At 36.8% G+C, this 15,276-nt stretch overlaps 1 protein-coding gene across 3 annotated transcripts in view; it reads left to right on the forward strand.

Annotated features, from left to right (window-relative positions):
• WDR70 (WD repeat domain 70) overlaps positions 1-15,276 on the forward strand; it is a 327,284-nt gene that overhangs the window by 203,246 nt on the left and 108,762 nt on the right. For all 3 annotated transcript variants that reach the window (XM_059916261.1, XM_059916260.1, XM_059916262.1), the window contains exon 10: positions 4,207-4,381. In XM_059916261.1, coding sequence (XP_059772244.1) covers positions 4,207-4,381 — 175 coding nt within the window. The remainder of the gene's footprint in view (positions 1-4,206; positions 4,382-15,276) is intronic.

A 15,276-nucleotide genomic window follows, 5' to 3' on the forward strand; every position in this document is an offset into this window, starting at 1 on the left:
CCCCATATCTCCTCCCATCAAGTTGTTTGTTTTTTTGATGTTGAGCAGTATGAGTTCTTTGTATATTTTGGATATTAACCCCTTATGAGATACATCTTTGCAAATATCTTTTCCCATTCAGTAGGCAGCCTTTTCTTTCTTAAGGTATTATTTCTTTCTTAAATGTTTGGTAGAATTCAACAGTGAAGTCATCCTTAGTGGGAGAATTTTAAACTATGTACTTAGTTTAAAATCATACAGGAATATTCTAGTTATTTATTTTTTATTGAGTGAGCTTTGGTAGTTTGTCTTTTAAGGAAATTTGTCCACTTGATCTAAATTATCAAATTTATTTATATAAATTCATTCATAAAATTTCCTTATTATTCTTTCAATGTCATTAAGCTCTATAGTGATATCTTCTCTTTCATTCAAGATACTGGTGTTTGACGTTGTCTCCAATTTCTGTTTTTTAATAATTCCAGCTAGAAATTCATTAATTTTATTGATCTTCTCAAATAGCCAGCTTTTGGTTTCTCTACTGGTTTTCTGTTTTCTGTTTTATTCATTTGTATTCTCATTTCCCTCCTTCTCCTAGCTTTGGATTTAATATTCTCTCTTTTTTCTAGTTTGAATTTTAGGTCATTGATTTGAGGCCTTTCTTTTTTCTAACATATGTAGCTACTGCTAGATTTTTCCTCTGTGCCCAGCCTTAGTTGGACACCATGAATTTTGATATATTGTATTTTCACATTTTTTGGCTTCAGAGTGTTGTCTAATATCCCTTGTGATTTTTTTCTTTGACTCATGGATTATTTAGAGTTGTATTTATTAATTGCTAAATTTTTTGGAAGAGATATATTTCCAGATACATTTCTGTTATTGATCATTTATTTAGTTTTATTTTTTGGACAGTGTACATACTTTGTATGATTTCTGTCATTTTAGTGTGTTTAGATTTGTTTTAATGGCCCAGGATGTGGTCTATCTTGGTGAATGTTCAATGTATAAAAGAATGCACATCCAATTGTTGTTGGGTGAAGTATTATATAAATGTTAATTACCTCAACTTGTTTGGTGCAGTTTTTGAGGTCTTCTATAGCCTTACTGATTTTTTTGGGGGGGCAGAGAGAGGTCTACTTGTTTTATTAGTTAATGAGAGAGGAGTGTTGAAGTATACAGCTATAAATATGGATTTGCATTAGAGAAATGCAAATCAAAATCACAATGAGGTATCACCTCACACCAGTCAGAATGGCCATCATCAAAAAATCTACAAACAATAAATGCTGGAGAGGGTGTGGAGAAAAGGGAACCCTCTTGTACTGTTGGTGGGAGTGTAAATTGATACAGCCACTATGGAGAACAGTATGGAGGTTCCTTAAAAAACTAAAAGTAGAACTACCATATGACCCAGCAGTCCCATTACTGGGCATATACCCTGAGAAAACCATAATTCAAAAAGAGTCATGTACCACAATGTTCACTGCAGCACTATTTACAATAGCCAGGACATGGAAGCCACCTAAATGTCCATTGACAGATGAATGGATAAAGAAGATGTGGCACATATATACAGTAGAATATTACTCAGCCATAAAAAGAAACGAAATTGAGTTATTTGTAGTGAGGTAGATGGACCTAGAGTCTGTCCTACAGAGTGAAGTGAGTCAGAAAGAGAAAAACAAATACCATATGCTAGCGCATATATATGGAATCTAAGAAAACAGTACTGCTGAACCTAGTGGCAGGGCAGGAATAAAGGCAGACATAGAGAACGGACTTGAGGACATGGGGGCAGGGAAGGGTAAGCTGGGACGAAGTGAGAGAGTAGCATTGACATATATACACTACCAAATGCAAAACAGATGGCTAGTGGGAAGCTGCTGCATAGCACAGGGAGATCAACTTGATGCTTTGTGACAACCTAGAGATGTGGGATAGGGAGGTGGGAGGGAGGCTCAAGAGAGAAGGGTATATGGGGATATATGTATACATATAGCTGATTCACTTTGTTGTACAGCAGAAGCTAACACAGCATTGTAAAGTAATTATACTCCAATGAAGAAGTGAAAAAAAAATAAAATCATATAAACCTATAAAAAAAGTATGGATTTGGTATTTCTTCTTTTATTTCTATTAAGTTTGCTTTCACATTTTGAAACTCTATTATTAGGGACGTATGCATTTAGGATTGTTATGTCTTCTTGATCATTTGACTCTATCATTATGAAATTCTCCTCTTTGTCTCTTGTTTTATTTCTTGTTTTGAAGTCCACTTTGACGTTAATATAGTCACTCTAGCTTTCTTTTGATTATGTGATGACACATCTTTTTTCCATCCTTTTACTGTTAGACGGTTTAGTCTTTTTATTTATTTATTTAAAGATTTATTTATTTATTTTTTTTGGCTGCGTTGGGTCTTTGTTGCTGTGTGTGGGCTTTCTCTTGTTGTGGCGAGGGGCGCTACTCTTTGTTGCAGTGCGTGGGCTTCTCATTGTGGTGGCTTCTCTTATTGCAGAGCACAGGCTCTAGGCACACGGGCTTCAGTAGTTGTGGCTCGCGGGCTCAGTAGTTGTGGCTCAGGCTCTAGAGCACAGGCTCAGTAGTTGTGGCACACGAGCTTAGTTGCTCCGCGGCATGTGGGATCTTCCCAGATCTGGGATCGAACCAGTGTACTCTACATTGGCAGGTGGATTCTTAACCACTGCGCCACCAGGGAAGTCCCAAGTCTTTATATTTAAAGGTTTTTGTGTGTTTTTTAATACAGAATCTGTTGAATTTTGCTTTTATCTAATCTAATCTGCCAGTCTTTTCCTTTTAATTTGAGCTTTTATGCCTTTTCCAATTAATGTAATTACTGATGAGGTTGGATTTAAACCTACCGTATTGCTATTTGTTTTATATTAATCCCACTGTTCTTTTAAATTATCTTTTCCTATTTTTGATAGGATTAATTTTTGGTTTCCATTTTTTCTCCATTATTACATATTCATTATAAAAAATGTCTTAGTGATTGCTTGAGAGTTAGTAATATACATCTTTACTGTAGCAAAGTCTCTATTCAAATAATATTTTACCATTTCAAATATAGTATAAACTGTATACTTTCATTCCTCCCTCCCAACCTTTGTGCTATTTCTGTCACACCTTTTACTTGAACATATGTTACAAACCTCACAATATGTTATTATTTTTGCTTTATAGCCATTTATCTTTTAAGGAGATTTAAACATTTTAAATGTTTTACATTTAATGTCTTTTACATTATCCTCATTTTTACCATATGTGGCACTCTTCATTTCTTAGTGTAGATTCATATTTCCATTTGTGTCATATTTGTTCTTTCTGAAGAATTTCTTTTAACATTTCTTGTGGTACATATCTGATGGAAATGAATTATCTCAGCTTTTGTTCATCTGAAAAAGCCTTTATTTCACCTTCTTTTGAAATATGTTTTCTCTGGCTTTAGAATATTAGATTGACTTTTTTTTTTCTTTCAGAACTTTAGAGATGTTGTTCTGTAGTGGTTTAGCCTGGATAGTTTCTGCAAAGAAGTTGCTAGTCTGTTTTTTCTGTATTTTTTTTTTTTCTCATATAGATTTTATTCTAGCCTCCCTCAGTGGCAGTACTCCTTTGCCTGGGACTGTGAGCGGGAGGGTATTCGTTCTGTCTCTGCCCCAGCTCTAGACTATTAGTTGTTACTTGGTGGAAACTTGAGGCAGTCAGCCTCCCCCAGAGACATGAGATATTTGCCTGGGCCCTAGAGCAGGACATCATTCTTTCTTAGTGACCAGTTTTTTTCAGTGTGTGTTATATAGCAGTACATTAACACATGTAATTTAGAAATTAATGTGTGTATGTAGGGGGTGTATTATGTTCAACAGTTTTACTGATCAGAGTGTATAGTCAGAATTGTTTGGAAGCTGCTGCTTTAGAGGGTCAGAACTAAGAACTCTGACAGATTTGAAGTGGAATTTGCCACTTGCTATTTGATTTCATGACAACACAATTTGGATGGTTCACTTTATTTTAGTGGGTAATCTCATTTATAAGTTTAGAATGTCTTACAATGCACATTTTATTTAAAATATTATTTAAATATTAAATAAAAATTTAAAAACATTAATTAGATTTATATGCTTAAAAGGTGAAGCAGTCTTTGTGAACTCTTTTGTATTTTAAAATCCTTTCTTTTTTATAAATGAAAATCTCATTTTTTTTTAGGACTGTGAGGACATGGGAAGTTGAAAATCCAAAGAAGCAAAAAAGTGTGTTTAAACCACGGACAATGCAGGGTAAAAAAGTAATTCCCACCACTTGTACATATAGTAGAGATGGAAACCTCATAGCAGCTGCCTGCCAGAATGGAAGCATACAGATCTGGGACCGAAATTTGACTGTAAGTTAAGGACATTTAAGTCCTCTTTTCTTAGAAGAAAACCACCTTACAAAGCCAAACATCATGTTAAAATATTATGAAGGTCAATTTCCTGAGTTTAGCTCTAATTTAAACTTCAGTGTTAGTTGATAAAACATTGGGACTTTTGCAGTAAACAGCATTTTAGCAAACATTCCAGCTCAGTATTTTCCAATGCGTATTAGATTTTGTTTTTAAAATAAACTAAATCTTTTGGTATAAAATTTAAAAAGCATAATGCAGTTTATTATATGACATCTCAGTATACTTGATTTTGAAAGCGAAGGATTTGACAGTAATATAAAACAAGACTAAGCAGAGCACTAGAAAATACCCTTTAAAAGATTTGAGAAAACCATGAAATAGCAAGGATAATCCATCAGTTGTTATGCAATTATTTCTTTAGTAATTTAAATAATATTTTGTTTTGACATTCTGTGACATTCCATTTGAATAGGTTTCAGATTTTTTTTCTTTTCAGTTTTTGGTCATTATTAGAATAAATAAACTTTGGAATTGGAAGGGATCATAGAATTCTGTAACCACAGAAATAATGAATAAGATAATGAATAGCCTTTGGCTAATTTTGTGAATTACCAATAAGCTTTGAAAAGGGTTTTGTTGTATGCATAGATGGTAAAACAAGAATTGTTAAGTGGAATGATTCTAGATCACCAAAGTTAAAATGAAAATCTACACTAATGTCATAATTGGTTATCTTATTTTTTAAAAAAATTTATTTTATTTACTTATTTTTGACTGCATTGGATCTTCCTTGCTGTGCACAGGCTTTCTCTAGTTGCGGCGAGCGAGGGCTACTTTTCGTTGCGGTGCGCGGGCTTCTCATTGCGGTGGCTTCTCTTGTTGCGGAGCATGGGCTCTAGGTGCACGGGCTTCAGTAGTTGTGGCGCGTGGGCTCAGCAGTTGTGGCTCACGGGCTCTAGAGCACAGGCTCAGTAGTTGTGGCGCACAGGCTTAGTTGCTCCACGGCATGTGGGATCTTCCTGGATCAGGGCTTGAACCTGTGTCCCCTGCATTAGCAGGTGGATTCTTTTTTTTTGTTTTTTTTAAAAAATTTTAATTAATTAATTAATTAATTTATGGCTGCGTTGGGTCTTCGTTTCTGTGCAAGGGCTTTTTCTAGTTGTGGCAAGCGGGGGCCACTCTTCATCACGGTGCACAGGCCTTTCACTGTCGCGGCCTCTCTTGTTACAGGGCACAGGCTCCAGACGCGCAGGCTCAGTAGTTGTGGCTCACGGGCCTAGTTGCTCCGCGGCATGTGGGATCTTCTCAGACCAGGGCTCGAACCCGTCTCCCCTGCATTGGCAGGCAGATTCTCAACCACTGCACCACCAGGGAAGCCCATGCAGGTGGATTCTTAACCACTGAGCCACCAGGGAAGCCCCAGTTATCTTATTTTAATAAAAGGTGATGGTCAAATTATTAATTTAATAAATATTAAGTACGTACTATATGCAGGCACTATTCTGGGCACTGCAAATACTGTAGATTATCCAAAATTTCTGCCTTCATAGAGTTTACATTCTTGTTCTTTTTAACAATTATAAAAATAATTTTCTTTCAAATAAAATTGCCTATCAAATACTTACATTTTGAAAGGGGCCCCAGGAAACATAGTTGTCTTTTCAGGCAGATGAGTTAAAGTCAGTTTTCTTGGAATAAGGTAAAAAATAGTGATAGGAAAAAGGAGTCCATGTTAAGATTGCTGGAAATATCTTTGGCATTTTCTGTTTGTCAGATCTTTTTATTTCTGTTTTCATCTCCACTATAAACCACATAATGCTTCATAACAGCTCAGAGATTTAAAAAATCCTTTGAATTGTAAACTGAGTTTTAACAAAGCAATAAATTTTTTATTTCCTAGCTTTCATCGTCTCTGGGTGCTGTTGATTTAAACATAGAAATTCTAAAACATGAAGTTTTCTTATCTAGCTTTAATAGTGATGTGTTTGGTATATATATATATATTTACGTATATATATGCCTTGTCTTAGAAACCATATATTTTCATGAAGTTCAGTATAGTTTTTAGAGATGGGCCTTGCACATCTCTTGAAATAATTAGTATATCTCCTATTTCCCATTTTGTAGAAACCAAAGCTATTTGAATGCCAGTTCCCCCCTGCACCCAAAATCTTTTAAGCCATTCGTCTAATCACAGACTTTGATTTTGTTTATTTAATAATACATGAATGTAAAGCTAATTATACCACATCCTATTCATCATATTTCATTCATATTTTTTTTTTTTTGACTTTATTTATTTATTTATTTTTTTTCACACACACACACACTGTATTTTATTTTTACAAGAGATAAATCGACTGACACCAAGCATTGTACATGGATGACCACAACAAAAGCAACAATGATTGCAATTACCAAACATGAAACACACTCATACTATGTCATAGTATTGACATTCAGTCCAGTAATCCTCCACTGTAACAGCTCCTTTACTTTGCAGTGAAAATTGATTTGTATATTCTTTGCCTCTGAGTCCTTGTGGAATTTTTTTTTTTTTTTTTTTTAATTCAGACAGAAAGTCACAAAAATTATACTCATCCTCATCAGTTCACTCAGTCCCATGTAATTAATTTTTTTTTTTCATCTTGATCTTTTGTTAGCACTTTTATGAGTTCATCAGTTTTTCATTAGAGTTCTGAAAATGCTTATTCATTCAGTTCAGCAGTACAGTCCGTTACCAGAAACCTGTACTTGTCAGAGTCTTTTCCATGTATTTCTTGAAGATGAAACCCTTTTATAGGAACATATTTGCAAAATCATCAGAGTACACCCAGAACTGTCTGTAAATGACAAAAGACTTAACAATGACCACGGTTAAAGATTTGATGACAGTTCATAATAATGCAGTTGACAAGAAAATTAGTTATTTCTGAGATATACATTTTAAAGTAATAAATAGGATTATTACTTATAACATTATACCAGAACATATAAGATTTTTAGAAATTTCATGTAATGTCTGAAACATTTATATTAACATATTTCCATACATATTTCCATACAAGTACAAATATAAGATTTTTAGAAATTTCATGTAATGTCTGAAACATTTATATTAACATATTTCCATACATATTTCCATACAAATACAAATATGATTTTTAGAAATTTCATGTAATGTCTGAAACATTTATATTAACATATTTCCATACATATTTCCATACAAATACAAATATAAGATTTTTAGAAATTTCATGTAATGTCTGAAACATTTATATTAACATGTTTCCATACAAATAACCCAATGAAAGTTTAGTATTAGTTGTTTTGTTTGTTTTTTTATACTGCAGGTTCTTATTAGGCATCAGTTTTATACACATCAGTGTATACATGTCAATCCCAATCGCCCAATTCAGCACACCACCATCCCCACCCCACCGCAGTTTTCCCCCCTTGGTGTCCATATGTCCATTCTCTACATCTGTGTCTCAACTTCTGCCCTGCAAACTGGCTCATCTGTACCATTTTTCTAGGTTCCGCATACATGCATTAATATACGATATTTGTTTTTCTCTTTCTGACTTACTTCACTCTGTATGACAGTCTCTAGATCCATCCACGTCTCAACAAATGACTCAATTTCGTTCCTTTTTATGGCTGAGTAATATTCCATTGTATATATGTACCACATCTTCTTTATCCATTCGTCTGTTGATGGGCATTTAGGTTGCTTCCATGACCTGGCTATTGTAAATAGTGCTGCAATGAACATTCGGGTGCATGTGTCTTTTTGAATTACGGTTTTCTCTGGGTATATGCCCAGTAGTGGGATTGCTGGGTCATATGGTAATTCTATTTTTAGTTTTTTAAGGAACCTCCATATTGTTCTCCATAGTGGCTGTATCAATTTACATTCCCACCAACAGTGCAAGAGGGTTCCCTTTTCACCACACCCTCTCCAGCATTTGTTGTTTGTAGATTTTCTGATGATGCCCATTCTAACAGGAGTGAGGTGATACCTCATTGTAGTTTTGATTTGCATTTCTCTAATAATTAGTGATGTTGAGCATCTTTTCATGTGCTTCGTGGCCATCTGTATGTCTTCTTTGGAGAAATGTCTATTTAGGTCTTCTGCCCATTTTTGGATTGGGGTGTTTGTTTCTTTGATATTGAGCTGAATGAGCTGTTTATATATTTTGGAGATTAATCCTTTGTCCGTTGATTCATTTGCAAATATTTTCTCCCATTCTGAGGGTTGTCTTTTCGTCTTGTTTATGGTTTCCTTTGCTGTGCAAAAGCTTTGAAGTTTCATTAGGTCCCATTTGTTTATTTTTGTTTTTATTTCCATTACTCTAGGAGGTGGATCAAAAAAGATCTTGCTGTGATTTATGTCAAAGAGTGTTCTTCCTATGTTTTCCTCTAAGAGTTTTATAGTGTCCACTCTTATATTTAGGTCTCTAATCCATTTTGAGTTTATTTTTGTGTATGGTGTTAGGGAGTATTCTAATTTCATTCTTTTACATGTAGCTGTCCAGTTTTCCCAGCACCACTTATTGAAGAGACTGTCTTTTCTCCATTGTATATCTTTGCCTCCTTTGTCATAGATTAGTTGACCATAGGTGCGTGGGTTAATCTCTGGGCTTTCTATCTTGTTCCATTGATCTATGTTTCTGTTTTTGTGCCAGTACCATATTGTCTTGATTACTGTAGCTTTGTAGTATAGTCTGAAGTCAGGGAGTCTGATTCCTCCAGCTCCATTTTTTTGCCTCAAGACTGCTTTGCCTATTCGGGGTCTTTTGTGTCTCCATACAAATTTTAAGATGATTTGTTCTAGCTCCGTAAAAAATGCCATTGGTAATTTGATAGGGATTGCATTGAATCTGTAGATTGCTTTGGGTAGTATACTCATTTTCACAATGTTGATTCTTCCAATCCAAGAACATGGTATATCTCTCCATCTGTTGGTATCATCTTTAATTTCTTTCATCAGTGTCTTATAGTTTTCTGCATACAGGTCTTTTGTCTCCCTAGGTAGGTTTATTCCTAGGTATTTTATTCTTTTTGTTGCAATGGTAAATGGGAGTGTTTCCATAATTTCTCTTTCAGATTTTTCATCATTAGTGTATAGGAATGCAAGAGATTTCTGTGCATTAATTTTGTATCCTGCAACTTTACCATATTCATTAATTAGCTCTAGCAGTTTTCTGGTGGCAGTTTTAGGATTCTCTATGTATAGTATCATGTCATCCGCAAACAGTGACAGTTTTACTTCTTCTTTTCCAATTTGTATTCCTTTTATTTCTTTTTCTTCTCTGATTGCCGTGGCTAGGACTTCCAAAACTATGTTGAATAATAGTGGTGAGAGTGGACATCCTTGTCTCGTTCCTGATCTTAGAGGAAATGCTTTCAGTTTTTCACCATTGAGAATGATGTTTGCTGTGGGTTTGTCATATATGGCCTTTATTATGTTGAGGTAGGTTCCCTCTATGCCCACTTTCTGGAGAGTTTTTATCAGAAATGGGTGTTGAATTTTGTCAAAAGCTTTTTCTGCATCTATTGAGATGATCATATGGTTTTTATTCTTCAATTTGTTAATATGGTGTATCACATTGATTGATTTGCGTATATTGAAGAATCCTTGCATCCCTGGGATAAATCCCACTTGATTGTGGTGTATGATCCTTTTAATGTGTTGTTGGATTCTGTTTGCTAGTATTTTGTTGAGGATTTTTGCATCTATATTCATCAGTGATATTGGTCTGTAATTTTCTTTTTTTGTAGTGTCTTTGTCTGGTTTTGGTATCAGGGTGATGGTGGCCTCATAGAATGAGTTTGGGAGTGTTCCTTCCTCTGCAATTTTTTGGAAGAGTTTGAGAAGGATGGGTGTTAGCTCTTCTCTAAATGTTTGATAGAATTCACCTGTGAAGCCGTCTGGTCCTGGACTTTTGTTTGTTGGAAGATTTTTAATCACAGTTTCAATTTCATTACTTGTGATTGGTCTGTTCATATTTTCTATTTCTTCCTGGTTCAGTCTTGGAAGGTTATACCTTTCTAAGAATTTGTCCATTTCTTCCAGGTTGTCCATTTTATTGGCATAAAGTTGCTTGTAGTAGTCTCTTAGGATGCTTTGTATTTCTGCAGTGTCTGTTGTAACTTCTCCTTTTTCATTTCTGATTTTATTGATTTGAGTCCTCTCCCTCTTTTTCTTGATGAGTCTGGCTAATGGTTTATCAATTTTGTTTATCTTCTCAAAGAACCAACTTTTAGTTTTATTGATCTTTGCTATTGTTTTCTTTGTTTCTATTTCATTTATTTCTGCTCTGATCTTTATGATTTCTTTCCTTCTGCTAACTTTGGGTTTTGTTTGTTCTTCTTTCTCTAGTTTCTTTAAGTGTAAGGTTAGATTGTTTACTTGAGCTTTTTCTTGTTTCTTTAGGTAGGCTTGTATAGCTATAAACTTCCCTCTTAGAACTGCTTTTGCTGCATCCCATAAGTTTTGGGTCGTCGTGTTTTCATTGTCATTTGTCTCTAGGTATTTTTTGATTTCCTCTTTGATTTCTTCAGTGATCTCTTGGTTATTTAGTAACGTATTGTTTAGCCTCCATGTGTTTGTCCTTTTTACGTTTTTTTCCCTGTAATTCATTTCTAATCTCATAGCGTTGTGGTCAGAAAAGATGCTTGATATGATTTCAATTTTCTTAAATTTACTGAGGCTTGATTTGTGACCCAAGATGTGATCTATCTTGGAGAATGTTCCGTGCGCACTTGAGAAGAACGTGTAATCTGCTGCTTTTGGATGGAATGTCCGATATATATCAATTAAATCTATCTGGTCTATTGTGTCATTTAAAGCTTCTGTTTCCTTATTTATTTTCATTTTGGATGATCTGTCCATTGGTGTAAGTGAGGTGTTAAAGTCCCCCACTATTATTGTGTTACTGTCGATTTCCTCTTTTATAGCTGTTAGCAGTTGCCTTATGTATTGAGGTGCTCCTATGTTGGGTGCATATATATTTATAATTGTTATATCTTCTTCTTGGATTGATCCCTGGATCATTATGTAGTGTCCTTCCTTGTCTCTTGTAACATTCTTTAATTTAAAGTCTATTTTATCTGATATGAGTATAGCTACTCCAGCTTTCTTTTGATTTCCATTTGCATGGAATATCTTTTTCCATCCCCTCACTTTCAGTCTGTATGTGTCCCTAGGTCTAAAGTGGGTCTCTTGTAGACAGCATATATATGGGTCTTGTTTTTGTATCCATTCAGCCAGTCTATGTCTTTTGGTTGGGGCATTTAATCCATTCACGTTTAAGGTAATTATCGATATGTATGTTCCTATGACCATTTTCTTAATTGTTTTGTGTTTGTTTTTGTAGGTCCTTTTCTTCTCTTGTGTTTCCCACTTAGAGAAGTTCCTTTAGCATTTGTTGTAGAGCTGGTTTGGTGGTGCTGAATTCTCTTAGCTTTTGCTTGTCTGTAAAGCTTTTGATTTCTCCATCAAATCTAAATGAGATCCTTGCCGGGTAGAGTAATCTTGGTTGTAGGTTCTTCCCTTTCATCACTTTAAGTATATCATGCCACTCCCTTCTGGCTTGCAGAGTTTCTGCTGAGAAATCAGCTGTTAACCTTATGGGAGTTCCCTTGTATGTTATTTGTCGTTTTTCCCTTGCTGCTTTCAATAACTTTTCTTTGTCTTTAATTTTTGCCACTTTGATTACTATGTGTCTCGGCGTGTTTCTCCTTGGGTTTATCCTGTATGGGACTCTCTGCGCTTCCTGGACTTGGGTGGCTATTTCCTTTCCCATGTTAGGGAAGTTTTCGACTATAATCTCTTCAAATATTTTCTCTGGTCCTTTCTCTCTCTCTTCTCCTTCTGGGACCCCTATAATGCGAATGTTGTTGCGTTTAATGTTATCCCAGAGGTCTCTTAGGCTGTCTTCATTTCTTTTCATTCTTTTTTCTTTAGTCTGTTCCGCAGCAGTGAATTCCATCATTCTGTCTTCCAGGTCACTTATCCGTTCTTCTGCCTCAGTTATTCTGCTATTGATTCCTTCTAGTGTAGTTTTCATTTCAGTTATTGTATTGGTCATCTCTGTTTGTTTGTTCTTTAATTCTTCTAGGTCTTTGTTAATCATTTCTTGCATCTTCTCAATCTTTGCCTCCATTCTTATTCCGAGGTCCTGGATCATCTTCACTATCATTATTCTGAATTCTTTTTCTGGAAGGTTGCCTATCTCCACTTCATTTAGTTGTTTTTCTGGGGATTTTTCTTGTTCCTTCATCTGGTACATAGCCCTCTGCCTTTTCATCTTCTCTTTCTTTCTGTAACTGTGGTTTTTGGTCCACAGGCTGCAGGATTATAGTTTTTCTTGCTTCTGTTGTCTGCCCTCTGGTGGTTGAGGCTATCTAAGAGGCTTGATGGGAGGCTCTGGTGGTGGGTAGAGCTGACTGTTGCTGTGGCGGTCAGAGCTCAGTAAAACCTTAATCCACTTTACTGTTGATGGGTGGGGCTGGGTTCCCTCCCTGTTGCTGTGGCGGTCAGAGCTCAGTAAAACCTTAATCCACTTGACTGTTGATGGGTGGGGCTGGGTTCCCTCCCTGTTGGCTGTTTTGCCTGAGGCAACCCAACACTGGAGCCTACCCGTGCTCTTTGGTGGGGTTAATGGCAGACTCTGGGAGGGCTCACGCCAAGGAGAACTTCCCAGAACCTCTGCTGCCAGTGTCCTTATCCCCACGGTGAAACAGAGCCACCACTCGCCTCTGCAGGAGACCCCCCAACACCAGCAGGTAGGTCTGGTTCAGTCTCCCCCAGGCTCACTGCTCCTTCCCCTGGGTCCTGATGCACACATTACTTTGTGTGTGCCCTCCAAGAGTGGGGTCTCTGTTTCCCCCAGTCCCGTCAAAGTCCTGCAATCCAATTCCCACTAGGCTTCAAAGTCTGATTCTCTAGGAATTCCTCCTCCCGTTGCCTGACCCCCAGGTTGGGAAGCCTGACGTGGGGCTCAGAACCTTTACTCCAGTGGGTGGACTTCTGTGGTATAAGTGTTCGCCAGTCTGTGAGTCACCCACCCAGCAGTTACGGGGTTTGATTTTACTCTGCTTGCGCCCCTCCTACCGTCTCACTGTGGCTTCTCCTCTGTCCTTGGACGTGGGGTATCCTCCTTGGTGAAGTCCAGGGTCTTCCTGTCAATGATGGTCCAGCAGTCAGTTGTGATTCTGGTGCTCTCGCAAGAGGGAGTGACAGCACGTCCTTCTACTCCGCCATCTTGGTTAATCTCTCTACGTATTTTTGAAATCAAGATATTCCTTTCAGGCCACAGTGAGATGCCACTTCACACCCCTTAAGATGTCTACTTTTTTCTCTCCCTTTGTGCTTAGTCGAGTTTCACTTGCTCCCAGGGCGCCCCGTGCAGAGGCCTCGCAGCCGACCCTTCGGACCGGAGTCCGCCGTGCAAGATGCTCATTCATATTTTTAAACTTGCATGTGTGTGTGTGTCACCTGAAGACAAATCAAATTGAGAGGAAAAAACTTGCTAGCAGGAAACGCAGTTTGATTAAAAAACAGCTTAATAAATGTCCTTAACTATTACTTTAGCAACAGTAAATCATCTACAGGGAAACACTAAAGCTGAGATAAGAAACCCTAATAACAATGTTTTTTTCCACACAGTAGCCAAAGAATTACATGGCAAATAATGGTTAATACATATGTTTTGTGACAATTAAGTAAAGCTATCACAATTGCCATGTTTAGTCATAGAATTTTCATTAGACCAATTGAACTTCAGCAAATTAAATGAAATGTATTTCTTTTCTTAGAAGTAAAGTGTCTATCAGTGATAAATTCCTGTGTTCTCAAGACCTACCTTTATTCTAGAATTGTGCTGGCTAGTATAGTAGCCACTAGCCACATCTGACTATTTCAATTTAAAATAATTAAAATAAAATATAATTAAAATTTCAGTTCCTCGGTCATACTAGCTACTTATTGGACAGCACAGATAGAGAACATTCTCATTGTTGCAGAGAGTTCTGTTGGACATTGCTGCTCAAGAGGAGTGTTTGTTTGCCCAGCATCCCTCTCAGTCCTATGATGCTGGGCTGTCTTTAAAATTGAGAGGAAGCCCAGTTCAGAGGAGCTTCTATAGGTCTGCGCTGCCTTCCTGCTCCCTCACTCCCCATTCAACAGCACTTATGTGAGCAACAGCGAGGAGGCCAGTGCTTGGTTGGAGTAAAGTGAGGGAGGTGCAGAATATGGGGAGATGACGTTGGAGAGGTAACAGCATGCCCCCTGACTCAGGGCCTTTGCATATGCGGAACCCTTCAGCCTCCAACATTCTTCTCTTAGGTGTTCACATGGCTTTTCCCCCCTCACCTCTTGCAGTACTTTGCTCAGATTTTCGCTTCTCAGCAAGGCCTTCCCTGACTCCACACTATGTACAATTGCAACCTTCACCCCACCAGTGGCACTCTCTATCCCTCTTATTTTCTTCCATAGGGCTGATCATCTCCTGACATACTATACTATATATTTTACTTGTTTATTGAGATTGTCAGTTTATTTCTAAGAAGTCATTAAAAAATAGTAGCATAAAGTACTATCCTTGTTATATGAAAGCATAACGAGATAGAGATATGAGAGAGAGAGAGGGAGGGAGGGAGATAACTGATGTTATTTTTCATGTATCCTTAATGATGTAGAAACACATAATCTGTGTTAACATAGATGGATTTTTAAAAACTGTTTTCATGTCTCTCTCACGTATAATTTCTGGCTTTTAAAATATTCCAGCCTGTATAGTCTTATGAATACCCAATGACTTCTTCTGTTCAAATAAAAACACCTACCAAATTCTTTGGACATATTTTGCTCAAAGCAGCATTAG

Source organism: Balaenoptera ricei, chromosome 3 (genome assembly GCF_028023285.1).
Source record: "Balaenoptera ricei isolate mBalRic1 chromosome 3, mBalRic1.hap2, whole genome shotgun sequence".
In the NCBI taxonomy this organism is placed as follows: Eukaryota; Metazoa; Chordata; class Mammalia; order Artiodactyla; family Balaenopteridae; genus Balaenoptera; species Balaenoptera ricei.